At 42.2% G+C, this 27,956-nt stretch overlaps 1 protein-coding gene and 2 long non-coding RNA genes across 3 annotated transcripts in view; 1 reads left to right on the top strand and 2 right to left on the bottom strand.

Annotated features, from left to right (window-relative positions):
- The window catches only part of LOC124849881, a 41,577-nt gene extending 38,609 nt beyond the window's left edge, over positions 1-2,968 (bottom strand). The window contains exons 1-2 of the long non-coding RNA XR_007030475.1: positions 2,542-2,968; positions 745-828 (exon numbers count right to left, since the gene is read on the bottom strand). This is a non-coding gene — a long non-coding RNA (uncharacterized LOC124849881). The remainder of the gene's footprint in view (positions 1-744; positions 829-2,541) is intronic.
- A 1,435-nt stretch (positions 2,969-4,403) lies between these two features.
- itga10 (integrin, alpha 10) lies at positions 4,404-27,786 on the top strand. Its single transcript, XM_047330966.1, has 30 exons — positions 4,404-5,320; positions 10,581-10,692; positions 10,858-10,967; positions 11,079-11,167; positions 12,952-13,066; positions 13,168-13,295; positions 14,048-14,196; positions 18,812-18,962; positions 21,266-21,431; positions 21,934-22,007; positions 22,096-22,240; positions 23,169-23,317; positions 23,445-23,588; positions 23,735-23,941; positions 24,033-24,163; positions 24,415-24,581; positions 24,741-24,883; positions 24,984-25,094; positions 25,186-25,271; positions 25,352-25,493; positions 25,600-25,692; positions 25,808-25,884; positions 26,255-26,344; positions 26,435-26,519; positions 26,639-26,752; positions 26,827-26,934; positions 27,021-27,134; positions 27,220-27,315; positions 27,409-27,522; positions 27,644-27,786. The coding sequence occupies exons 1-30, from the start codon at positions 5,269-5,271 to the stop codon at positions 27,695-27,697; spliced, it is 3,516 nt and encodes a 1,171-aa protein (XP_047186922.1). The 5' UTR covers positions 4,404-5,268; the 3' UTR covers positions 27,698-27,786.
- On the bottom strand, positions 20,282-24,356 carry LOC118299806. Its single transcript, XR_004789953.1, has 3 exons — positions 23,957-24,356; positions 23,690-23,866; positions 20,282-23,572 (listed from the first exon to the last, which is right to left on the bottom strand). It is a non-coding gene; the product is annotated as an uncharacterized LOC118299806 (long non-coding RNA).
- Positions 27,787-27,956: the final 170 nt, after the last annotated feature.

The following is a 27,956-nucleotide window of genomic DNA, read 5'->3' as shown; positions in this document are numbered from 1 at the left end:
AAGAAATGCAAAATTCCATTTTGTGAGAAAATTAATCAGAGGGGGGCGACGTTGAATTACAGACAAATTAAGAAATATCAAGACAGCTCTTACGTGGCTAAACGACAGAAAAAAAAGAATAAAGTATGATGTCCACCTGTATTTGATTCTCACTCTATTGTGCTGTTGTGTTGTTGCACTGTATAATAATTTAAAGATTTTATGTCTGATGTAAATGGGCTCCTGCATAGCTCCCACTGGTGTGAAACCGTGTGTTTTGGCTCTCACGCCAGTTCCACCTCGGTGCAGGAATCTGTGGTTGTGTACACTGAGGTTTGGTTGCGTGTGAGCTAGCGCATCTGACTTTACACAGGGCTGGCAGTCAGCACGACCGTCTTCCCAGTCAACTTGCAGCACCAGGCGTCTGCCCAATAGTGATAACGTGGGTCACTGCAAAACGTAGTGTAGGTCTCTTGTGAGTAGCATTTTTCAAATAAGTGAAGATTGTTTGCATATCGTCAAATGCTTTTTTCAATGGGTTTTCTGTGGCTGTGATGAAGGTGTGTAGAAGAAAAGAAGAAGAGGAATAAGGCAATAACGGCAAGGACACTGATGGAGACCAATGTCAACTAGGCAGTAACTGTAAGAGCAATGATGAAGAAACCAAGGTCAATTATCCAGTAATCGTCATCTTTTCCCCAAGTGGATTCATAAATCAAAGCTAATGAAGTTCTTTCTCCATTTCAAGATGTGTTAGCCACTTACCAGTTTACTCTCCAAACGCATTGCACCCTCCGTCTCAGACCTGGCTCAAGTCCATCGCCGCATGATGAGTCTCCACGGAGAAAGCTGATTTATGGGAGACAGAAAAAAGATATTCAGCAAGAGAACTGCAAATATGGAAGGATGAATTCAGCATAATATGAATCTGACATCACCCGATCATCATTAGTCATATGTTGACCTAAGATGATCTTTGCAATTAGTTATAAAAAAGACCACTGTGAAAGCTACACCATAAAGCTGCTCAGACTGGCTTGGAAATTTGTTGGAAAAAGAGCGGCACCATGTGGTGACACGTAAGAACTGCTTTAGCAATGAACGACAACTGTATTTGCTCCTAATTGCTGTTTTGAAATAACAAATTTTGGGTAAATTAAAAAAGTGCAACACCAAAAATCTCTCTTTCCAACACAAAACACCTTCCATTACATGAAACACAACACAAACCATGAAAACTGATAAAATATTATTTATGAATCAATTTCTAGACCTTTGAATTTTATAACAGCATGACACAGTTACAGGTGTTACATTTCAGCACATTCGTTTTTCTGTTAAGTGAATAAAGTGCTTATGGATCCTATCTGATACACTCTGCATCGTGTTTCTATTCCAAGATTGACTATGTGCTATTTAATATTAGGCTGTAATGACAAGATATGTTGTTTTCTCCATGATGATATCTGTATTTTGTGTGTCCTGATTTGCAAAAAAGTTAAAAAAAAATTGCTTTTTGGGTAAAAATGGCAAACAGTATAGATCTTGGTGAAATGTCTTTGTTGGGCACTTTTTCTTAATGAAAACAGAAGATCTCCAAGATCTGCATATGGTTGTGTTGATAATTTCAAAAGGAATTACACAACCAACCAGTTCTCTGGAGCTGATAAACAGATTGGTGGACTAACGGAAAATGTATTGTCAACTTTTTTGAGTAATTTCCCCCCGTTTGTTTAGTAAAAACATGACAAAAATGAACTGATACCATCCTCTCAAATGTGAGTTTCTCAGGTTTGCTATGACAGTGAACTCAAAATAACATCTTTCGGCCTTTGACTGCTGGACAGACACAAAATCAAAAGTTTGAATGTAACATATTTCTCACTATATTCTGACTTTTTATAGACACTCACTGAACATTTTGATAATGAAAATAACTGTTCGCTGCTGCCTTACAGAATCTCTCTGTTGCTTGACACACACAACCCCCACACAAACGATTTAAAAATGCAACTTTACAACAAACAACAACAACATTATAAACTAAAGCCACTTATGTGTCATGTCTAGATCTATTTTTTTGTTTTTTAGCACAAAGAGATTAATCGATTCATGTCGACTATGGACTGAACCTGGGGCTTTTTGGTCCCTGGATCTGGGGGTGGGCCACTTTTCTCAGATCGTATTCCAGCCTTGAGTTACAATCAAAGGTATCTGAGGGCCAACCATACCCATCTCAATAAACAGGCTTTCAGCTAGACTACACAATTTGTCTTTTATATTTATATTTTGTATTTACAGCAATAGCTTTAATTAAAGGAAAAGATTTCGTTGCAGCTAACCGCCACCAGGGGTCAGAAGAGCTCCACAACAGTTGTTAGCTAAAACCGGCTACTTGGCTACTACACAACCAGCAAGAGCAAGAAGCAGCACGGTCAGCGCCTCGACGTCTTCCCTCTGGAACCCGGAGCAATGTAAGGCCAATATCCCCTGATACATTAGAACCTCATTTAGTCAACCAAGTCTTAAGAATACTACCATAGATGTTCACCTGTCACTCACCTGGTGCCGAGGAACGTAGCATTCAGTCAGCCAGCCAACGGGCGTCGATGGAGCTCGATGGAAACTGAGCGTTTGAGGGAGATGTTGACCTCACGTGAGTGTAGGGAGTCAGACAGACATCATGTAGACCGATCGAATGAAAGGGGCTCATTTGTTTGGAAAGGTAAAACAGGCGACGTTAAATCAAAAATCAAAGATGGCGTAGGTTTTCTTCCTCGCTGTGGAGCGGCGCTGCGCAGCCGAGCAAAGTGCTGCCACCGATGGAGGGAGGTTACCACAACACAAGCTAACGGCTGCCAACACGATGGCCTCGGGTACGTTGACAAGCCCGACGTCGTCTGATCTAAATGGGTCCGGCAAGCGACCCCGCCAGGAGAACATGGCATCAGGAGCTGCAGCAGAAATACAGCTCACCTCCCCGCCACGACCGTCTGTAAGTGACTGTCTGGATGTCAGTTTTTCTTGCATTGGAGAATTCATTTAAAACAATATATATTCACAATAATTTCCATTTTGGATAGGAGAACCTTATTTATTGTTTTATATATATATATATACTTATATATACTTATATGTATCTACATATATTTACCATAGCATCGTTGAAGAAAGCAACTGTCCATCATATAATCATTCCCCTTTTTGGCAAATATGTATTTTTTTTTGGTGTCTTGTGCCACTGTGGAGATGCCTGTGGGTGGCGCCCAAGAGCTTTACAAAAAATGTGCAGGACAGATGAAGGGACATCATGGATGTTGAATAGCCTATCTATCTATCTATCTATCTATCTATCTATCTATCGGTCCGTCTATCTATTTATCTACCTATGTATCTATCTATCTACCTATTTATGTATGTATCTATCTACCTATCTATCTACCTATCTATCTATCTATCTATCTATCTATGTATCTATCTATCTATCTATCTACCTATCTATCTATCTATCTATGTATCTATCTATCTGTCTGTCTATCTATTTATCTACCTATGTATCTATCTATCTATCTATCTATCTATCTATCTACCTATCTATCTATCTATCTACCTATGTATCTATCTATCTATGTATCTATCTATCTGTCTGTCTATCTATTTATCTACCTATGTATCTATCTATCTACCTATTTATGTATCTATCTATCTATCTATCTATCCTGTCTGTCTGTCTGTCTGTCTGTCTGTCTGTCCACCTATGTATGTATGAATCTATCTATCTATGTATCTATCTATCTATCTGTCTTTCTATCTATTTATCTACCTATGTATCTATCTATCTATGTATATATCTATGTATCTATGTATGTATCTAGTCTGTCTGTCTGTCTGTCTGTCTGTCTGTCAATAAGAGCTGTTCAGTTGTGTTGAGTTAAAAGTGCAATTGCTTTAAAAATACTAAAGTAAAAACTTAATAAATTAATTAAATAGTCCCCAATAGTCATTGTTCAACCAATTAACTTCTAGGAAAGGGCAGCAGGATAAATGACCTGTAATCAGACATAGGGTTGTTTTAAAAATGTGTTGACAGTTGACTAATGTTTCATTATGAAGTGAGAAACATGGTAAATGACCATGGCAGCGTAAATGCTGAACTTGTTAATGTCTTACAAGTATGTACAAGTATTAATGAAAACTTGATAAATCAATGAAGTACAGTCTAGTAGTATGGTCCCTGAAGGGTAAATCCACAAAGCTGGAGATCTTATTCGTGAGTCCTAAAGAAAGCAATAAGTGGGCAATCTGGTTTTGAGAGAGTTTGAAAAGGAAAGAGGGGGAGAGGGGGAGAGATGTGGGTTTGAGGTCTGTCAGTGTGAAGCAGTTGCTCTGAGAGGAGTCTGGTAGATGGAGGAGGAGGACGGGTGGAGGGAGGGCAGCTCTGAGGATAAATGCACTCTTTCATTTCAAAGTGAGAGAAATCCGTAACTGGAGGAGGCACATATTGACATCGACAGAGACGCACAGGGGGAGAAAACAAGAGTTTGGTACTTTTTAAGAAAAGCGGACCGGATTATGGATAACAAGTCATCAGAGGAACCGCGCTGAAGAACTCACCTCAAACTTTGGGCTTGATGAACTCGTGTCTGAAGGAGAGTCTGATCATCAAAGACGCGCTCTGGAGTTCGTGGAGGGGGAGAAGGCGCGCTGCTGACGGACTGTTTGTGAAGGTGTTTCACATTAGTGATGGTTTAATGACTCTGAACTGCAGCCTCTTGTTGGATGGGACAGGTGAAGTGATTTTTCACGCCGAACCATGGGTCACTGAGGTGTCAATTGAGTTGTTTTTGCTTTCTCCTCAACAACGATTCATACAGATTAAATACTTTGGTGTCAGTCAAATATTCCCACAGGGACTTTAACAAGCCCCAAAACGCCAGAATCACGGACAAGACTTCTGATGTGGAGTCGGTTTGTTTTATTTTAATCTATAGCCTATCTGACAGCCCATGTCTGCCTTCGTATACGGACCAGTCCTGGAGTGAGCCTCACGCACCAACAGGAGACATGCCCCTGCAGCACCGTTTGACCGGATTTTACGCATCTCTGGGGGAAAGAGAGACCTGAAAAAGCGAGCGCGCGCGTGTGTGTGTATATGTGTGTGTGCGTGTGTGTGGTGGACGCCAATGTACTGCATTTCCTCCAGCTCAGGGGAGACCACATTGTAAACAGAGAAAAACTGGGAGAACATTTTTTTTACGAGAGAGAGACTGCTTTAAATCAGTTTCATAAATGGAGTTCCGTAAATACCTGTTGAGCCTGGAGTTCATCCTCCTTCTTATAGGTAAGAATTACTTTTCTGTTAGAATAAAAGTTTTCTTTTTATTCGTACCTATTTTAATAATTGTTGCATTTCAAAAATACTACTTCAATGTTTTTTTTTTTACTTCTTTTAAATGATATAAAAAAAATCGATCTTAAACCTGCTTAAACTTTATGTGAAGTCAATCTCTCGTCCATGATTGACGTCTCTTCACTGTCCAGTTGCTCTCCGGTCCTCCAGCACTGCCTCGCTGGGTGATGTGGTCATTAACGTCCACAACTCATGCTCTTTAACAGACAACATGTGTGATTCGTAGAGTCTCACCCCGTGTCCCAAAGAGCTTTATTCTGTGTGACAGTAAACGACTGACCATGAAGACATTCCTAACTGCATGCATGCGAGTAGAGAAGCAGGCGTGTTAAAACATATGGCCACACTCCATTTGCCAAACAGATCAAAGGTAGAGGAAGCTGTGCACGGGTCCAACAGTGTGATGGTTGCTGGTTCATAGTCTGATCCTTCAGTAAATGTATCGAGGAAATATTTCATTCTCTGTGGAGGCCAGAAGATGTTTGGAGGCATCAGAGATATTTTCATGTATCCTCTGCCAAAAGGTTACTGGTTCATCTCCTCTTACAGCTGACACCGCCTGACCCTGGCAGCTGTGTAACACAACCTCACGACCCATATCAGCCATTTCCATCTCTTAGACTTGATGTCTAAGGTTCCCCCTAATAAGGCGTCTATGCCATGAGTGTTTTCTCCATGAAGCATGAACATTGGCTCCCCACCGCTCCTCCCGTTCGCCGTGGCAGAGGCGCCTCTCACACCTCATTGAGCCATTTCTGCTCACCAGGAAGAAGCTAAAGAAAAAGACCATTGTTGTCTACCAAAACTTAAGTGTTTATGCAGCTGATAAGCAGCGGTTTAACTGCTGCATCATAGCGTGCAGCCGTGAAGCCGAATGAGATCAGTAGGCTGAGAAATGATGTCGTGCAAGGCATGTTGAGTTCATAACTGCTCTGAATCTCACACACACAGTGTCTGAGGTCAATCTATAGATGGAGATGCCGGCATTTGTCTCATTCAGAAGCTGAGTAATGAGGTTGTTCACAGTACACACACACATACACACACCTATTTAAAGGTTGTCTGTGGTCACTTTTTACATGTTACCCTCCATTATCTATTTAAATCTAGCATGTACAGGGTAATTTTCCCCAATTTTTTTCACCACGGAACCATATGCTTTCATTTGTGCTTTAGCAATGTGATTTTAGCTAGCGTGTGTGTTAGTGGCTGTGTGTTTGTGTTCTTGCATGTGTCACATGGGAGCATGTAGGTGAGTGAGTGAGTATGTGTGTGATGTTAATGGTTTCTGCAGAGCTGCCCTGATGCAGGTAACAGGCACCTCATGTCTGTTACACTCTGTTAAGCTTTACTGAGATGTCGAACACAGGTGTGTGTGTGTGTGCGTGTGTGTGTTTAACTTTGTTTCACCCGTCATTCATATATTCTTCCAATTATTCTCGCAGCTATCTTCTTGTGTTTTTTTACTCTCCCATCATTTGCTGACTTTCATTCCTGCACTCCCACTCTTCCTCTTCTTCCACCCCCTTTCCCCATGAGAGGGTGACAGACATGAGAACAGAAACTGATCGAGATAATGGAGAGAAAATCTGTGAAAGATGGTGCGATGAGGTGGGGGGATGCTTGGGAAACATCATGAGTCAGTTGAATAAAGATGATAGAAACAGACTTTCGAGCAAACAAGCATCTCTACTGCAGGACAGTAGGGATGCTTGTGTGCTAGACGTCCATCCCTGACTTAAAGCACATAAGTCAGGGATGGAAATGAACGAAAGTGAGAACAGGAAAAGGAGGAGGGGAATCTTAAACATGTTAATCCAATTAAAACAACATACATCAAGGCGTTGCATGCTGTAGTAAGTACTGCATGTCTTCATAGTATCCAAAACATTGTAGTGTCAAGTTCAGTTTCTTTTCCTTCTACATGTACAGTAAATTCAAACAAACTACACATACACACTGAGCAGCAGGAGCGCGTGGAGCCAAACGTGTGGTCGAGAGAAACTGGACTCAGTTTGGCTTGATAAATGTTTGTCACCAGTTGTCATGGCGATGGGTGGTCAGACAGCTTGCGGTATAGTATCATATATAAACTTTAGTCAAAATGGAACCAGAGGGGGGCGAACAAAACAGGGGGAAAAGGGGAAAGCAATTTATGGTTTATGAGAATGAGTGAAGGCGGAGGATGAAGAAGCAAATCAGTAGCAGGGGTTGTTATCAAAGGCCTGGTTTGTTGTGGAAACAAATTTGGAATTGGAGACGGTGGGTAATGCCACAATAAAGACAAACCTTTTACTTCTGCATCGTGTGTAAGAAAAGTTTGTGGTGGAGAATAAGAGATGATAACTTGTTGCTGCAAGTTGTGGCAGAAAGGTTTTTATTCCTTCTGGCCATGAAAATAGAAGATTTAGAGTTAAGGAATCATTCTGTCCTTGCCTACGCATATTCCCATTGGTGAAGTGTATTAAACATCTGTGTGGAATCAGAAAGATGGCTCGATGTCAAAGTCACTGCAGGTTTGGACATTGAAATATTGAAAGCTTATACAGATCTACAAGATAGAAGATTGGAGACGGCATTAATGCTAGCAGCTCTGTGAGACTGTTGCTGTGTCTCGGTTTGCGTACTCTGATACTTGTGTTATTTTGGCAGGAAGACAGTCGTGGTCACATGTTGCGATCTCCTCTCCGCTGAGTGCTCAACTGCCGTGTTTGATTTGGATCAACACATGATGAACAGCGTTATCTGTAAAAAAATTCATGGCAATTGTGGGGGGGCGGATTTCGGTCAAGACCAAAGTGACTGACTGACCAACAGACTTATGTTGGCGTCCTGAGAGCCATGATGCCAGGATCGCCAACAGCCCACATCTTTGTTGCTCTAGATGTCGAGTTTTTTTAAATCTGGGAAAAAAAGAAGTAGCAACTTGACCGCAAATGCACTGACATTGCAGAAAAAAAACATCTGTAGGAAAAAAACAAGTAAAAACAGGTTGTAGAAACTACAGTATGCGAATGCAGAATAGAGATGGAAGAGAAGCGGCAGACATATCTAGTTTCATTCTCAAAACCAATTGGAATCTCCCCACTGATTGGCCTGGCCGAGGTAACCGCCTGTGTGTGTCCGTGTGTATTTGTGGGGAAGTATCTGTACACAAGTGCGTGAGTAAGTGGTGTGTAATCACAGCAGCAGTGTTCTGGCCCCGTCCTGGACTAGTGCAATCATTGAGTTTTGTACAGTATGAGAGTTTCATGTCAAGTCAAATGTATTCATGATTTCAACACACTTGTCTTTTCAAGGCTATAAATGACATACAGTAGATACACACGTGGGACGAGTTGAATACCAAGAAGAGCTGCATAGTGTTTGAGACTGACTTATGTAAAGGAGTTGAACATGTAAAGCAAATGGTTTTACAGTCAGGTTGGGTGTTAAAGGCTCTGTCGAATAATCAGAGGATTCCGCTTGATGAACAAAATCCCCCCAAAATATATATATAAAAAAAGAGAAAGTTGGAGTGACGATACGCTCACTTGGTGTTTTGTCTGAACATTACGAATCAAACAATTCATGGACGAGCTAGTGATTGCAAAACATGAATGAATCAGCCGACTTCAGTGCTTTTCCTCACATGCTCTGTTGATGCTGCACATTTACTACAATTTCTTTAGGTCATTTTTATCTTTCTTGCAAAAATTGAAAAGAAAAGTCCAAAAATACTTTAGCTTGCTGTTTCGCCCTCTTTCTGATCTTTATGCTAAGCTATTAGCGTAAATTGGCTGCTCCCCGTAGCTTCATATTTATCCTGCATAATATGCAAGAATGGCATCAATCCTCTCATCTAGCTCTGCAAGAAAGTGAATACGCATAGCTATGGAAATGTTGAACACCTTAAATGTTGTGAACTAGGCATGGTGTATTGGAGAAGAGTTGTGCGACTTGTACGCCAATGAGTCGTTCATCTTTAATTTATCCTTTTTATTGGATTCAAACCATTTCATTTACTCATTCTGATTATACAAGCAGGAAACATTGAATTTGTGTACCTGTCCCTTCATGTAACTTGTTCTGGTGTTGGAAAATTATACTTAGAGTTTCCCTGCAGACATTGAACAAACAAGCTGTGTGTCTTTCATTCGGTCAGTTGGAACTTGTTTGAGTGCTTCAGTTTACACCTAAATGTTCACAACTCGGTGAACTTTCTGACGACCATCTTGCTGCTCCCTCTGTCTTCTGTCTCTCTCACCTCTCTCTCTCTCTGCATGAAGGGCAGAGTTGTGTGTCTTAACAGGGGGCTTACTATACTCCATAGTTTTCCTAACCCACACCCTTCTCTGGCTTGCCTCTTCTCTCCCCTCTCTTCTCCCTCTCTCCCCTCAGACTGAACTCCCTTTTTCCTCCCAGGTTGCCTTTGGTCACTCTGTTTATCCATATTTTCAACCCCCCCTCCTCTTTCCCGAGCCCACTCTCCAAGGCTAAGAGAGAAAATAATAATGTCACTCTTCACCGTAGCTCTAACTACAGTTGTGTACAGTTTGAAGCTCAATGTTTTTAATCCATTTTCAGTGTTTTGTTTATGTCAGCTTGTATTCTTAATGCTTTGAAAGTTAGACATTTTAGGCGTATTCCCCTTTTCTTACTGAGGGACTGATGAGGAGAGTAATACCATTCATGTTTATACACTAAATTTGAAGTTATGAAGGAAACAATCTGACACATAAACCCTGGTAAATTTCCCCGTTCCCAGCCTCTTTGCCAAGCGAAGTTAACCAGCTGCTGGCTGTAATTTTCATTTTTATTGGACAGAAATTAAAGTTTAGCCCTCAACAAATAAATATATTTCCCAAAATGTCAAACATCCATTTTTTTTTTTACAGTTTTATTTCTTCTTCAGTAGGTTTAACATCATAATATTATTGAATTCCACACTGTCTGCATGTAGCACATCCATATTTTGTTTTGGCCTGTTTATTTATCTATCCTAACATGTTTGCTCTTTTTGGAAACTTTTGGTAATAATAAATGTCATTTGGTGTGACTGAATGAAGTTTGGCTGCACAATAAAGTTGTAATCAACAACCAGTCAGTGGGGTTTCAGAGGCAAAGGAAATGCCATTTGAATACATTATAATGCTCGTTGTCGTTTCATTACTTGTTATCCGTGTAATAATGTTTTTGTTTTGTCTTCCAGAGTTGTGTCAGTGTTTCAACATAGATGTAAAGAATCCACGCATCTTCACCGGTCCAGAGGACGCCTTGTTTGGCTTCTCTGTTTTACAGCATGAAGCGAATGGAGAGAAATCGTAAGTGTGTGTGAGAGAGAGAGAGAGTGTGTGTGAGGGAGGGAGCGAGGCAATGAAAGATACAAAGAGAGAAAGAAACAAATAATTAAAACGGTCATAATTCTTACACAAAGAAGATGCACGGTGATGTTTTAATAATAACGGGACTGTGTCATTTTGTTGAAGTATGCTGGTTGGTGCTCCCTGGGATGGGCCGCCCAACAACAGGAAAGGAGATGTGTATAAATGCATTGTGGGGGAGGAGAGGAACTCAAACTGCAGCAAAGTGAATTTAGGTGAGAGACAAATAACCTGAACAAAAAAGCAGCTATCCCATGAAAAAACCCCTCATCAAGTTTAGATGCATTTGTTACCTCATGCTGAACTGGTCTCTCCATCTATCACAGGTGAGACAGCTCTCCGGAACGTTTCCAAAAACCTGAGGAATTCTCATCTGGGAATGACCCTCACTCCTGATTCACCTGACGGCTTCCTGGTATGTAGTCTAAACACTGGGAAACAAGGCTTTGTATTTTTGATACGTGGGCATTGGGATCATATGTGGGAGCCTGAAGGGACGTGGGGAGAGCAGGTGTTTGTTTGACAGAATTGCAATGAGTTATTTTCATTGGTCAGGGTCTCATTTTATCCAACCAACAGCGCCAAACCGAAATATATCCAACTTACAATCATATAAAACACAGGAAAACACCCAAGCTTGATTAATTATTAAACTATCAGTCACATATCTAAATCTTAACTGATTGTCGCTCGACAAAGCCTTTGTTCACATAATATTACATAAGCTCCAACTCCACCCAGGCCTCTACCTTCCTGGAAGGGGGGCGTTAATATTGTCACTCCCTGCTGAGTTTTGTGTTTTCTTTGTTGGAAGTCGTGATAATATCATGATAATATTCCATTCGATTTGAATAAGCAGTTTTATAACTTCATTCTGACTCGTGATTGAGTCTCACATCTCAAGTCCACAGTTCTGATACACACATCTTGTCGTTGCTCTCCATCTATTCCTGATTTCGCCAGTTCTGCTGAGGCTTCTGGCTTTCACACAAGCACGCTTATGCCTGGACGAGGAGGCAACTGTGTGTGTGTGTGTGCGCGGCGTTTTTGCATGTCAGTTTCTGTGTCAGTGTCCATATATGTGTGTATTAGGCAATTGCGCTTCATGTTTTAGTGTCTGCCAGGTTTTTACTACCACTACGGGTGTGGAGTCGTGTACAGTTCATGCAAGCCAGCGTGTGTGCGTGTGTGTGTGTGTGTGTGTGTGTGTGTGTGTGTGTGTGTGTGTGTGTGTGTGTGTGTGTGTGTGTGTGTGTGTGTGTGTGTGTGTGTGTGTGTGTGTGTGTGTGTGTGTGTGTGTGTGTGTGTGTGTGTGTGTGTGTGTGTGTGTGTGTGTGTGTCTTAACCCCAGTGGTCAGGTCTATAACAGGATCGGAATGCGTCTACGGCCCTTTGTTAATGACAGACCTACCAAAAGCCATAGCACCTCTCTCCCTTTTCTCCACTTTCCTCCTCCTTACTTTCCTCTCATCCCTCTCTCCATCCCTTCTTCCTTCTTCCCTGCCTGTCTGTGTGCCTGAGGAGTAACCCATCCATAATGACAGGACGAGCAATACCAGAATGTTTCTCTTTCTCTCATTCTACCCCATTTCACCCCAGTTTCCATCTACGTCTTTTGTCTCTAGGCTGAATGCATGGATTTCTCCTTTATCTCCTCTCACCGCACTCTCCCGCTTTTTCTGTCCCTTAGTACGAGAGCCAAATAAACAGCATGCTTTGAAGAGGGAAATATTTGAAATGTGATACCCCCCCACCCCATACTCACCCCCATTTAACACAATCAGATTTAAATTGCTATACTGGTCTGGTGTTCCAGCTCTGTTAAACCACTCATGACAACAGTAACTGCCAACATGTCAACAATAGTCTCTCTCTCTCTCTCTCTCTCTCTCTCTCTCTCCCCGCCTCTCCCTCATTTTTATATCCCCCAAACCACACTATTGTAGTTTTTCCATGACTTATTCTCTCTTATGAATTGTTTTCTTTTTGTTCCCAGTCTGCCTTCATTTAGTGTTTTTCTTTTTTCCTGTGTTTATACTTGGGTCACCCGGCGACATTTTCATCTTGAAAGCAGAACACAAATACTTGTGAACTTCTCAAATTGACTGCAAATGCTCCTGTAATTGTTTCACCTGTAAAACATATGCTGTGATGTCATGTGTGTCCCTCTGTGTGGTTTTCTTTGCTTGCGTTTGGCAGGCATGTGCCCCACTGTGGTCTCAGGAGTGTGGTACATCTATGTTCAGCACTGGCATCTGTGCCTCTGTCAGCGATGACCTTGAACCAAGAGAGACCATCTCTCCAACAGCACAAAGTAACCACACACACACACACACACAAACACACATTGCGGCAGAGAGACACGCTGCATTGGCCTGCTTTAGCCAACCAAATAATAACTCCCACATTTGGCAGGATGCTCCACATACATGGACATTGTGATCGTGCTGGATGGCTCCAACAGTATCTATCCCTGGTATGAGGTTCAGAACTTCCTCAGCAACATCCTCAGCAAATTCCACATCAGCTCAGACCAGATGCAGGTAAAAGTCATGAGCATGTTTTCACTGCTTATAAATATTATTTACATCAGTAATGGAAACTTGTGGCCTGGAATTTGAGTTTTGTGTCCCACTTATTCTGGAACCCCTTAGCTGTTGCCCAGAGCAGTAAGACATGCTGGTCCCTTGAGTGAAAACATGCACAGAGTGACACATTTAAACAACCAGTTTGGCAAAATTGTCCAGAATGAATTGCAGGAGTAATGTAAAGGGACATGAGCCGAGCTAGCTTGAGGTTGAGGAGGAATGGAAGTTGGCAGGGGGGATCTGGGGACATCATTCTGTGCTACACTACAAGAGGAGTGAGAGGTGAGAGGGGGGGTTGGGTTTTGAAAAGGGAGGGTGGGGGGTAACGGGTAGCAGGCAATGTGAGGTGAAGAGGAAATACCTCTGGTTTTTGAATGAATTAAAAAATTCCCCCAAGTGCACTGTTTGCTTTAAGAACAGGGTTGGTGCTTAAAGAGATAGTTCCCCCAAGAAACACAAGTCTCAGATGTTGCTCTCCACAACTATGTGCCAGCACAACCAGCAACATGTGGCATTGTTGAAATGCTTGTGTGTGTGTGTGTGTGTGTGTGTGTGTGTGTGTGTGTGTGTGTGTGTGTGTGTGTGTGTGTGTGTGTGTGTGTGTGTGTGTGTGTGTGTGTGTGTGTGTGTGTGTGTGTGTGTGTGTGTGTGTGTGTGTGTGTGTGTGTGTGTGTGTGTGTGTGTGTGTGTGTGTGTGTGTTTTTCAGGTTGGTATACTGCAGTATGGTGAGGTAGCAGTCCACGAGTGGTCGCTGAAAGACTACCAGACCACACAGGACGTGGTGGAGGCTGCCAAGAACATCAGCCGACAGGAGGGACGAGAGACGCGCACCGCGTACGCCATCCACATGGCCTGGTAGGCCTGTCAATCACTCTTACTTCGCTGTTACTGGCTGATCCTACTCGTGTCAAAACATACCATAGATTTGGCTGGCTTACTGGAAACTGTCTGGTTGCTTAGATTTTGGTGTAACATTCTACAGGGTTTTCTCCAAATATATCACAATATAATTTTGTATTTATAATGAAAACCAGGTCTATTTTCTTCTAGTCTGTTCTCCAATCTAATGATATACCCTAGTAAGATCCCATCAGGCTGCTTTTGATTCATGGCTGACCAAGTTATCAGAAGGTTTAGAATATAACAGTGGATTAAATGACTGTGTGATTTGTGAAAGGAGTCACATGAAGTGACAAACTCATACACAACTATGATAAATCCTCATACCGCTCTCGTGAAAACAGCCTTCCAGCCGGAGCAGGTAGCTGTTAGCTCTGATAAATCCATCGCAGTCTGCCTGCAAAAAAGCCCCAAACAGCAACCAAAGTAAAAAAAACTATAGTTGAGCATTTAGCAGCTAAACAGCCAGATCTTTCTGTCAGGAGCTAAAAGGAAAGTGAATATTGGTCTTTGCAAGGTGAACACAAACCAGGCTCTAAATGAATGATAATGTTTCTGCCTGACCCTGTCAAATAAGCAACAAATTTATGAAAAGATGATTTGTCAAATATTTAAAATATTTTCTGCATGATGAGAACTTTTACTTTTATTACTTGCATTACATTTTTCTACTTATATTTCAGCTCTTTTTCCTGAAGTAAAATGAAAAATACATTTACTTTGACTTTTAATATTGTTTTTTATATGGTACTGCTAGTTTTACTCAAGAGAATTTACACTACTGTGTATTAATTCTCTTCTCTTCATTACGCCTGGTTGTATCGTTGCCCTTGTCTGTCATCGCCTTCATGACTTTTCTTCATAGAAATACTGTATGTTGGAGTCTGTAACACAAGTCTAAAGAAACAGCTCTGTAGGCTTAGGGTCAGTCACAACCTCTAAGTCTTAAAATATCTCGTTCTTTTCAAAATAAAATTCCTGCCTCACTAAAGTCAAGCCCACATAGAGCACCACACCCAGACCTGATGTGTGGCCACAACTTCCATTTTGGGATGTGTGTATTACACATACACATATATTGGAGACATACCCTAATTCTAACCTTATCATAACCCGAACCTTAACCACTGACCCAAAAAACATTTTCCAATTGAAGACACAGCTTTAGTCCCAAATTTACTGGTTTTTAGTCCTCAGGGAGAAACACACACATTCACACACGCGCGCACAGGTAATTGCAGAGTTCCTGTTTTCTGGTACATTTAAAGGTAAAAGTTGGAACATTTAAAAGGTAGTTGAAAAGCAGTGACTGGAAAATGGAGCCAGTACATTTGTGTAAATGTGGCCTAGAAACACCAGTGACAGGAAAATCAGATAACACTTCCACACACTGTCCACTCTGTCTCTCAATGTCGTTACCTTTTCCCACTGACAGATGGTGAAATCACACAATCAAAAAAATTTAAACCACTGAAAGTTTTCTCTTCTAAGTGTGTGTGTCAGGTTAAAGAAAAATAACCCATGTTATAGTTTTTGAAATATTTTATAACATTATTTGATATCAAGTACTCCCTTCCACACATACACACGCTGTGGCAGTGGGCAGGAAAGTGATGAGGTATAAAAACAGTGAGATTAGCTGAGCTGGACTGGCTGGCTGCTGGCTCAGCACGGCTGCAGGTGTGGCACGGCCTGACCCAGCCTGGTCAGCCAAGTCGTGCTCCTACAGCTGTAAAAATACACACACACACACACACACACACACACACACACACACACACACACACACATACACACACACAGACATATACAGTACACGCATGCACCTACATGCACATCAAGGACTCACACCATACACTTCACATTCACACGCTTACTGTTTTAATTACTGTATCTACAAAGGCATTTGATCACATTCATTCCTTGGCCCCCCTTAACCTAAACTTTAACAGCATGTTTGACTTTTAACCTTTAACCTTAACCTTGTCCTTATTATTAACTTAACCCTAAACCTGAGCACTTGGCTAAAATGGCTCTTAAAAGAACAGAAGACATACAAAGTGCCCCCCACCCCATTGTCCGTCTGGGGGTTTTAAAATGTATGATGATTGGACAAATTTTAAAGGGCTTATAGCCCAAATTCACCAAGGCTAAAGAAGACATTTTGGTTGATGGCAGCTGTGTTTATCTTGCTCATCAATAATAGAAGTGTGTATCTCCCCAAGGCTGCATACCAAGTTTGGTCAAAATCAGAAAAGGTTCTATTAATCTTACCTTGACCCTATGCTGTGACCCTGACCTTTGACGGATTAGGTCAGGTCCTGACACTACCCACAACCAATTTGCCAATTTTAATCTAATTTGGATTAAAACAGACAGACAGACAGAAGACTGATTACTATGCACCTCCCCTCTACTGCACAGTACAGGTGTAAATATTCAAGTTCTTATTTGGTAAAATCCCCCCTAAACAGCTTTATGGGAAATTAGCTTACTTGCCTCTCATAACACAATTACCACATCCGGAAATTAACATCCCACATCCGGAAATTAACATCCCGGAAATCTTGTAACATTTTGAGATTATCTCCCAACCGGAGATGGATTCAAGGAGGTTCTGTTCACGGCCAAGGAAAAAGTCTGGCACATAACCCCCAGTGACTGCAGACATGACATGTGAAATACTTCTAGGAAGATTTCATTACTATTAGATCATCTGTTTCCTGTCTTTATGCTAAACTAAGCATAAGGCTACTGGCTGTAACAGACCTGAGACCTTATAAGTCTTTGCAACAATGTCAGCAAATTGTGTTTTCCAAATGTCAAACTATCCTTTTAGTTTTCTGCCTATGCTTTGCAAGGACTTGAGTGAACTTGCCGCTGCACAGTCACACTCTGAACACCACATGCACTTTATGTCTCCTTACATTGAACTGTACACACAGTTACCAAAAATAGCACATAAATGTTTTGAGCTTCTTCTCGCTGTGTAGTAGGGCAGAGTGAAATGGTGACACGTAAATGACAGTAATGGACAGTAGATTGTTCAGTTTCAATGCAGAGTAGATGACAGACTGGTGCATGAACATCAAATAGCCGTCTACAATTGAATTAACCACTGATTTTTATATCGCTCCACCCGTCTGAGACACTCTCAGTCACCCACACACACACACATAAAAGTACACAGGCAGACCGCTGTGCTGTGTCATTACCGTACTACTGTGACTCCATAAAATGAGTTGTAAATACAACCAGGCTTCCCAATTAGCTCTACTCACTTTCTCTCCTCTTTCATCTCTCCTTTCCTCTTTACCATGTATTTGTTTCTTTCATCTGAATTTTTCAGTTGTCCTCTTTCTTTTGATTCTGCCTTCCTTTCTTTTTTTTACCTGTTTATATCTGTCTTCATTTACCCCTCTCTTTCCTCTACCTCCATGCGCCCTCTTTTGTTTCTTTCCCTGCCCTATACCAGCTTCATTTCATTGCATACTTCCCACAATCTGAATACCACATCAAAGCAGGATTTGCACTTTTTAGTTTTAATTTTTCGTTTCATTTGACTGTCTTTTATCATTCTTATAGGTCGTTTAAATTGGTTTCCAAGACTCTTTTTTTATTTCTGTTACTTTCTTTTGTTGTTGTTTTTCTTTTTAATCTCCCTTTTCTCTGACTATCTTTTTATTTGGCTTGTCGTTTCTTTCATCATCTTTCCTAGTGTTTTACTCATCTACATCTATTTGTTCCTGTCCTTTCTTTTACTTTTATTGCTCTCTTCTGTTTTCTCCTTTTCTCCTCTCCTTCTCTGCACCCTATGTAATTTGCAGACTGCATAGGGGAAACGGTTGTTTTTAACTATGAGTTTCTTGCGGCTGACCACAATGTTATATTTAGGCAAGGGCTGGAGTTAGGCCTGAAAATGACTGAGTTCACTAGCAGTGACTACTCTGCCGAGTTTTGTTTGTGTGTGTGTGTGTGTGGGGGTTTGAGGCTTACCAGCCCTATTCGACACTTGAAGCAGGTCCTGCTGAGAACAGGTTTCCTGCAGACAAACAGGGTGCGGCTTGGGTCTGTCCGTGTGTGTTTGTCATTTTAGGCTTCCTCTGTATCATCTGTACGATGGCACAACCGGATGGGAATGCACAAATGCGGTCGCTGTGTGCAATGACACATGCACGCTGCGTGCAATGACCAGTTTCAGTCAACTGGCAGTAAATGTATGTGTGTCATGTATGACTAATATAGTTGTGGACCATTTATATCATTCTTGGTGGGAAGGGACTCAAATCCAATGTCTCACTCCTTTACTAGTTATTAATTTTCTCAGAGAAGCACTTGAAATTGTATGTTATCATAAAGAGGAAGTTTATTTGAGATTTTAGGAAGCTTAGTGACTGGATACTCCCTGGTGTCCTCTCTCTCCCTCTGGCCCTTTCACTCCTTTAACTTGATACTTTATGTTCTCTCCCTCTATCTCAAATCAAAATCAGTTCCCCAGGACTTACACATCTAACATAACAGAATGACATTTTTTATTTCTATGTCCCTCACTTTTTTTACGTCTTTGTAGCACAGAGGCGTTCAGTGCTGACCGTGGTGCGAGGGAGGGAGCAACCAAGGTGATGATCGTAGTGACCGACGGCGAGTCACATGATGGGGAGGAGCTACCGGACGCTCTGGAGGAGTGCGAGAAGAGAAACATCACGAGATACGCCATTGCTGTGAGTACATCTCATCAAGTTGTAATGGTTCATTTGGCTTTTTGGAGCTGCAGTCCAAATAAAAAACATAATTTCTGGGTTTAATTTGAGAGCTTTCTTCTCTCACTGGTAAATCTACTGTGCGAAAACAGACAAAACAACAAACCTACATTATCATAGAGGTGTGTAGCGCCTCTCTGACATTCCACGCATATTGCGTGAAAGTAGTACACAGACCACAAACTGTGCACCCTCAGGCAACCACACAATACCACAACCACTCCCCCAGAAATAACAACACCAAATTGACCCCTTGGGTTTACTAAAATAGCCGAGTGGGAACAAAAACTCTTCCTTTTCAGCCCCACCCGACCCCCTCAACACACTGAGTGGTGGTATAGTTTTAGAATCAGAGGACCGGACAGACTGTAGTGGCAGGACTGGTTACAGACCCCTCCCTATCCCACAAGAGATGCTGGGGAACCTTCAGACTCCACTAGAACCACAGAGGAGAACGAGCCAACATGGAGGCGGAGTGGCAAAGTGCCACTATAGAAAAATGCTTCGATGGCAAATTCAGATGTATCTAGTGATCAATGGATGGAGATGATCAGTTACATGACTGTGTTTGTGTTTGGATTGTCCTGTGCGGATGTTTGCTTTATTATTGTGTTATTTTAATGTGTACTGAACTGTGAAACAGTAAAAAATAAAAATTACATGGTTTACATTCAGCTTACTGCTGAAAACCATGTTTTTTCCTCCAGAATTTTGAATAAAGCCCCTTTCACACTGGCCAAAAAAAGCGTTTAAACCCGCTAACACCCGGCGTTTACTGCAGTGTGAAAATGTTTAATCGGCATTCAGGCCCGGGTCAAATGTCTCTGCAATAGAGGTGACCCGCGTTTAAAAAACCCGGGTCTACACGGTCATTAAATAGAGCGAAGCTACTTATGAGTGTTTGTCCTGCCTTGGGAACAACAGGTCCAACTATTTGATCAGACATTTTTTTTTTTTGCTTTTTTTTTCATATTGTCTCTCTAAAGGAAGACATCTTGGAAAAGAAAGTATGTTCTGTTCCTGCATCGGTTCATCCAAAATTGAAGAAAAAATTTAAAGAGAAAACTATTTTTAGTGGTTATGAACCATACTCCTAGTATTTGCTTTCATTTTCCCTGTGACGACTCATACTCACTGACATGTACACAACCTAATGCTAAGTCAACAGAAGCTTGGTTTGAAAGAAGGAAACACACTGCCAGAGAGAGAAACTCAAGGTATTGGTTCAACACAAACTTTACACTCAGTTTTGAAGGATGGAAAAAAAACACACAAGAGAATGAGGTGCTTTTTATTTATTTACGTGTAACAGCAGCCGTGTGTGTGTGCGCGCGCGCGTGCGGTAAAAATGTCTCACAAGGGAGGGCTGAGCTTTCAAAACATGAGTGTGGCAATGTGGACTGTGTTTTATACATCAGTGCAGGTCAGGGGCTGTGAATTGTGTGTTTGCGGGGGAGCAGTTCATGCAGAACCATGTTAAGTGTCTATGGACACTCACTGTCATATATTTGACAACAACTGTGTTGGCAAATCCTTGAAATCTGGAAAAGACTTTCGTCTTTCTTCTTTACTGTTCATTGCTTTATAAAAAAACAGCAGCGGTTGGCAGACTGACTGGAATTTCTTGGCTCTCATAAGATCTTAATGTACATATTTATATGTCGACTCTGTTCATGTTACATACTACACCCCCCCTCCATCCCCTGCCCTTTGAAAACAGAGGATTTCCTTAGTTTGCTTGGCAGCTGGAGTCACTTGGGGAGATTCTTGGGTTTAGTTTCTCTTATGGAATTTTCTCATTTATACTTCAGGCATTAAGCCATAGGCCTCTGCTGCCACAGTATATCTTGTGCACCAGTCATCTCTTCACCTCTGAGCTAGGCCTGTGCACCTCATTTACAAATCTCTTGTGGCTGCCATTTCCTCTCGTCTTGTGTTTTCCAGTCAGTTTGTTGTCTTTGGGTACTGATTAATTACTGGTAAATTACACAGGTAGTGAACCAGCTATGAAATCAGTTTATTTTGATGTTAGAGAGTTGGACCCTGTAGTTTCCAGGTCGCTTCAGAGTCCTCGGAGTGGTGTTGTCCCCCTCCTCTTCTCCCTCAAACTACAGACTGATATCTCTCTTCACTGTTCCTCATTAGAAGTAATGTCTGATCTCCAATCCCTCAATGTTTTATCAAACTTGTGCTGTCTGCTTATTCATTTATTGTGTTTTCTCTTAAAATCTTTCTCTCTCTTTATCTCCCATTCTGGGCTTCAGGTTTTGGGTCATTATATCCGCCGGCAGCAGGACCCTGAGACATTCATTAGTGAGATAAAATATATCGCCAGCGACCCCGATGAAAAATTCTTTTTCAACGTGACGGATGAAGCCGCACTCAATGACATTGTGGATGCCCTGGGAGATCGGATCTTCACTCTGGAAGGTGTGTGATAGAACAGGGTTAGGGTTAGGCTGCGCCGAAAAACCTGAGGAAATATTTGCTGATTTTTACAAAAAGTGTATTTCGATCAAAATCGTGTGCTGCCCCTTTAAGTTGTAATGTCTGGGAAAGCAGAGGTACAAGTTCAAGAATGTGAGTCCGAAGTGGAGAGGGATCACTGTGGAAAGAAAAAAAATGAAATAAATAAACAGCAGTTCTGCAGAACAAGTAAGAACGGGAAAAGAAGGTGGTGGGAGTGTACAGCTATCACAATAGTTGAGAGACGAGGAGAGGAAGGCTGATGAAAGGTGATGCCACCCTTAAATCAGAGAGGAAAGGACAGGAGGTTAGGAAAGGGCGAGGCACGTCTGCCACCTGTGGTCTTCAGGGTGAGTGAGGGTGTCATCTCGATCAGTCGCTGAGCGGTAGTGGAAGGAAGGGAGGAGATGTGTAAAGAAACAATGGCGATGGAGAGTGCTGACTCGTTGTCTCTGTCCACCTGCAGGCACGCTGGGCTACAACGAGAGCTCATTCCACATGGAGATGTCTCAGATCGGCTTCTCCACACACACACTGGACGTGGGTCCAACCTATACTTTCTCATCAGCATAAGAACTAAATGTATTTTTACCTGTTTCTCAACCTTGCGCTGCTATTGGTTGTTCAGGATGGCATTTTGTTTGGGATGGTCGGTGCCTACGATTGGGATGGTGGAGTTTTGAAGGAGGGGACCAATGGACGCATCGTGCCGCCCAGAGAGGCTTTTGAGAGCGAGTTTCCGCTGGAGCTCAAAAATCACGCCGCTTATTTAGGTACAACACAACAAACATGATGGGCTTTTTTTTCACTTGTTAGTGTATTACTGTCACTCACTGATTATTGTGTTATTGTGTGGAGTGTCTTGAAGAGTCTGTCCTTTACAGTGGTGCATTCATGTGTTGTTGGGAAGCTCCGACATGAGAGACTGGCTGATTAACCTGATAATCATTTGGGTTGCCATTTTGTTTTGCTTTAGTCTATCATTTGTTTGATAATTGAATGAAAATGCACTGAAGAATATGTTTCATGTTAAAGCTTAATATCAGCTGAAATATAAGTAGTAAAACAAACATTTGACCTGCAGTCACAGATTTGCATTAAATAAAATTTCTACAAAATAATTACCGAACAGCGAACCTGGGGCTTCCTGAGGCTCCTGGGTGTCTGGTGCTCCAGTGGACTTTAAGTTCAGCACCTTTAACTGTATGTGAAACAGAAACTTCTCTCTATGCACTAAGCTCCAAAATACATGATCCGTGTTTCATCCTTGTTTTTTTTCAACGTGTCAGAAAACATAGCTTGTGAATGCACCCCTGTTCTTGCAGCCCACCTTTAAATCACAAATGTCGGAGCTTTCCACGTGCACGTAAACACATCACTTCAGTAGTGCACTTTAGACTGCATTAACACATAACATGATACAAACATTGACAGAAAAAATAAAAACAACAAGATGTGATACATTACTTCTCTGGGGCAGATTTCCTTAAAGGTTGTTTTATGCCATATTGGAGGGAACTGAAGCTGAACATGTAGAAAGAAATGTTAAAAAAAGTCAAAAATATCAGCAGAGAGTGCACTTGATTTAAAAGTAAGCAAGTTAAATGATACCTAATTATCCGGTATGATTCTATAATTTATCACTGAGACCTGAAGACTGAGCATCAGTGTGTGGTGATGTGCATGTGAACGTGTTTTCAGGTTACACAGTGTCATCAGTGACAGTTGGTGACTGGAGGAGGCTGTATGTAGCTGGGGCTCCTCGCTTCAAACACAAAGGCAAAGTCATCCTGTTTGAACTCAGTGATGACGGCGATGTCAACATTGTACAGGCCCTTAATGGAGATCAGGTAAAACTTTTGTCATTTCTTCAATGTCACTCTAAATAGCAAAACGGCAGGAATCTTTTTAAAGTGATATTAAAGCAAAGACTCCACCTACTGGCAGTAAGCTGAAATGACATGTCTCTGTCTGTAGATTGGCTCCTACTATGGCAGTGAGGTGTGTGGGTTGGATATTGACCAGGATGGCATCACCGATGTCCTTCTGGTTGCTGCTCCGATGTACCTCGGCTTAGGAAACAAGGAAGCTGGTAGAGTCTATATCTACACCGTCAGTGGGGTAAGACAGGAGTAGCATGAATTATGAGAAAACACAATTTACATCGAATTCTTATGTTTCCATAACAATTTTCTCAATACACTGACTATAAAAACATCTACCTCCAACTCTGCCACCTTCCTTCCCTCCTCTTTCTTGTCTGTCAGGAGGAGGTGTTTGTGTCCAATGGAACTCTGAAGTCAGAGGAAAAGTCCCAGGACGCCAGGTTTGGTTATGCGCTGGCAGCCGCCCCTGACCTCAACCATGACGGCTTCACCGACTTGCTGGTGGGAGCACCACTGGAGGATGAACACAGGGGGGCCATCTATGTCTACCATGGAGATGGTATTTACGTCAATCACAATTACAAACAGGTACGTGCCACTTACCTACCACCAAAAGCTTGCTGGCAGGATCGAGAAGCCAATCAAACTAATTTCTCTTTTTTGGCTCCCGTCCTGATAGCGTATTGCAGGGTCATCGATTTCCTCCTCCCTGCAGTACTTTGGCCGCAGTTTGAGTGTTAGGTTGGACTTGGATGGAGATGGGCTAATAGACTTGGCAGTGGGAGCACAGGGCAGTGCTGTACTACTCAGGTGGGTCAACACGTGGGAGAAAAAGCACAAGAGGAAGGGAAGCACTGTCAGTACAGATTTTATTTTATGACGATAATAAATCGACAATAAAAACAACACAATAACTGTATCACGTATAGCGTGATTTCACACAAAGAAAAAAACAACAACAATCCAAAATAAAAATATTTAGATATGTAAGTTTACATCATCTATTTACCAAAATATAGGTTCTTGATACATTTTGATATCACTGTCCGTCCTGTCTGCAGCTCTCGTAGCATAGTCCAGATCAATGTGAGCCTGTCTTTCAAGCCGCACTCCATCAACGTCATTCAGAAGACCTGCCAGAGAGGTGGCAGAGAATCGGCCTGTCTGGACGCCACTGCCTGCTTCACAGCTGTCTCCCGCTCCCCTGGATCACACAGCAACAGCTTTGGTATTTAACCTTTAGTTTTTCAAAAATCCCATATTCCCAGACCCATCTAAGCCTCCTTACAAGAAATATAAACATTGTAAACTAACCGAGGGGGCATATTATTATAATGGGAATTATCCTTTGTTCACCATCTGTCTTAATTACCCGCTCTCTCCTCAGATCTGTGGGTGTCTGCGATGCTGGATGACAGGAAGTTGTCTGCACGCGCCCTGTTTGACGACAGCTCCCACAGACAGACCCAGCTGGCAGTCCGAGTTCACACAGGACAAACTCTCTGCTACAACCTGCCCTTCCATGTTTATGTGAGTGTCTGTAATGCATATTAACGCACCTTCCAGCTCCACAGAGAGACACGTATCCTGTTTTCATCTCTTAACATTTGTTTCTGTCTTGTATATGTAGGACACGGCAGATTACATCCGGCCAATCAGCTTCTCACTGCGGTTTAAGATCAACAACACTGACAGTGGCCCGGTGTTGGACGAAGGCTGGCCAACTACTGTCAAGAAATCTGTGAGTAGCAAAATACTCGATTTCTTAATGGATCACATTTATCTACTCTTCTCCATTAAACATGCTCTGCTCCCAACTTGTGCCGCTCTAGATCGCGTTCTTCAAAGACTGTGGTGAGGATGATGTGTGTACAACAGACTTGGTGCTGCAGGCTCATATGGACATCTCTGGGACAAGGTACAGATCGGAGACATTACTCTCTTCACTTTCCCAGTTTCTCAAGTTTCAGTGAGTTTTCAGTGCGTTTTTCTCCACAGACAGAAGCCTTACGTGATCCGCAGCCCTCGTAGGCGTCTGGCGGTGGAGGTGCAGCTCCAGAACCGACTTGAAAACGCCTATAACACCAGCCTGACGCTGCACTACTCACGCAACCTGCACTTCTCCAGCCTCAGCATTCGGGTAGAAAAACACTCAGTGCTAACACATGCAATGCCACACACACTTACAAACATCTACTTGCGCTAGCTCACACTGCCTCTCTTTCCTCATCTCTCTCTTGTCGTAGGAGGATGCCCACTTTAAGATTGAGTGTACAGTGCTTGGCGCTAACAGCCACTTGTGTAACGTCAGCTATCCAGTTTTTCGCTCCCAGTCAAAGGTACGTCCACGTCGAGGAAACGGCTCCATTGCTCTCGAATGAGCCCACTTATACTTCACTTAACTGCAGGTGAAATGTGTCACTTCAGCAAACAAGTTTTCTTCTTCGCTTGCAGGTTAACTTCATGTTGGAGTTTGAGTTCAGTTGCACATCTCTGCACAGTCGAGTCCAGATGAAGCTCAATGCTGCCAGGTAGATCACAAAAGCAGCGAGTTGTGGGTTCTCAATGCACACAGTTTTTAAAATATTTTCCATATGTCATGCATGAAAAGACCCAAAATGAGCAGTCAGCAGATTAATCTATTACGATGGGCAAATTATTAGCTCTGCCAATGAGGTGATTGGTTTGTTTGGTCGCAGGATTACTCGAAAATGTATGGTCGGATTTGCATGACATTTTTACGTAACAGCTGAACAAGTGATGCGGATTCTCGTTCAAACAGCATTTGTATAGGAATTATTCTGTTCTTCTCTTGTAATTCTGGTTCCACAACAAGACCAAGAAAATGTTCCGTCTTCTCTAAAAGGCAACATAATTTGTGACTATCCTGTTCTTTTCCAGTGACAGTGTGGAGAGAGAGGATACTTTGGGAGACAACAGTGTTCAGCTGCAGAGTTTTGTTCAGTATGAACCAGACCTGTTTGTTAGCAGGTATGTGTGCACACCATAAATATATTTTAGCTTCTCTTTTTGGATGTGTATATGGCATATACACTTTATTTATTTATTTTTTGTGTGCAGTGACTCTAATTTGAACCGATATGAGGTTCACCCCACTCGAACTGTGTCAGAGTCAATTGGACCAGAGTTCTATACACACCTCAGGGTATGTCTCATGTGCTCATTGAATAAATTTAAATTTAACCCGTGGCTTCAGGTTTTGAGAAAATTCCATTAAAAACAAGACGAGGTAAAATTCAAGGTGTTGTTGGTTTGTGTTCGTAGCTGCAGAACCTCGGCTGTTACTCTGTGAGTAATGTGGAGTTGAGGCTGCATCTGCCCTCTGTGGCTGCAGGAGACAGAGTCTTCATGACCGTCACCGAAGTCTTCTCATACAACGTGAGTAGTGCTTCCATGTAAGTGTTAGCTTCTCCCTTTTAGATTGGATCTGACATTTTAAAATTGCCTCGTAGGCTACTGGAGTAACCTGCACGGTGATAAGTGATCTGGCCCAGCTCAAGACCAGACACAGAGACGTACGTCCCCTTCATCCTGAAGACATGATGCAGAACGACATACTGGTGAGGCCTCTGGCAGAACAGCAGATACTCACCATGAGAACCATCAGTGTACGTATTAATAAGCTCGTTTGTATCTATGTGTCTAGAACTGTAGCAGGTCCTGGTGCACAGAGGTTGTGTGTGAAGTCCAGCAGCTCCTGAGAGGGCAGTCTGCAGTCATTCGCGTCAGCCGCAGAGTCCATGATGACTTCTTCAGAAAAGTGAGTCAAACACCCGATTCAACGGCCCAATTCTTCTGCCCTATGATGCAAACATTGCTCATCACCACTGCATCTCTTTCTGTAGGCCAAATATAAGTCGGTGAGGATAATAGGTGCCTATCGGCTCGCACCTCAGGAGACTAACCTCATCACTCTGGACACAGGAACCTACTGGAGGGAGGTAAGAATCTAAAACAGGCTTGAGTGGTAGAATTTTTAAAAAAAAAAAAGCATTTACTTCATTTCATCTCTCCCTTCATCTCTTTTCCTCTAGACTGTACTTGAAGTGCTAAAGGGCCGAGCTATTCCCATCTCACTCTGGATTCTGATTGGCAGCATCATTGGGGGTTTGCTGCTACTTGCCCTCATCATTTTCGTACTGTGGAAGGTATTTTTTAACGTTACATGTCACCTCACTAAAGTATTATCCAAATATACAGTATATTTTGAAGAGAACACCAGAATGTGCTTTGGACAGAATATCAATCTTTATCTCATTTTCTCCTCAGCTGGGCTTCTTCACACGCAAACAGAGAGGAGAGGATGAGAACCAGGAGGACTGAGCCCAACGTTCGCTGCCATGACAACTGCCAAATGAGCTGAGTCCACAGAGAGTCCTGGGACTGTCCTCGCGTCACCAATGCAACTTCAGGACCAAAGGGATCACGGGGTCAAATGAAAATGCACTACCCACTATTCCCAAGGTCGGGAGCACTTGTGTAAATAATCTTTTCTAATTTTAAGGAACACCAATGTGTATTAAACCACAATACTTCTATTTAATATACAGAAATCTTCATGGTTTAACATTTCGAGCAATCA

Source organism: Scophthalmus maximus, chromosome 1, assembly GCF_022379125.1.
Source record: "Scophthalmus maximus strain ysfricsl-2021 chromosome 1, ASM2237912v1, whole genome shotgun sequence".
NCBI classification, from domain to species: Eukaryota; Metazoa; Chordata; class Actinopteri; order Pleuronectiformes; family Scophthalmidae; genus Scophthalmus; species Scophthalmus maximus.
The sequence above is the reverse complement of the archived record's forward strand: the minus strand, read 5'-3'. Positions and strand labels throughout refer to the sequence as shown.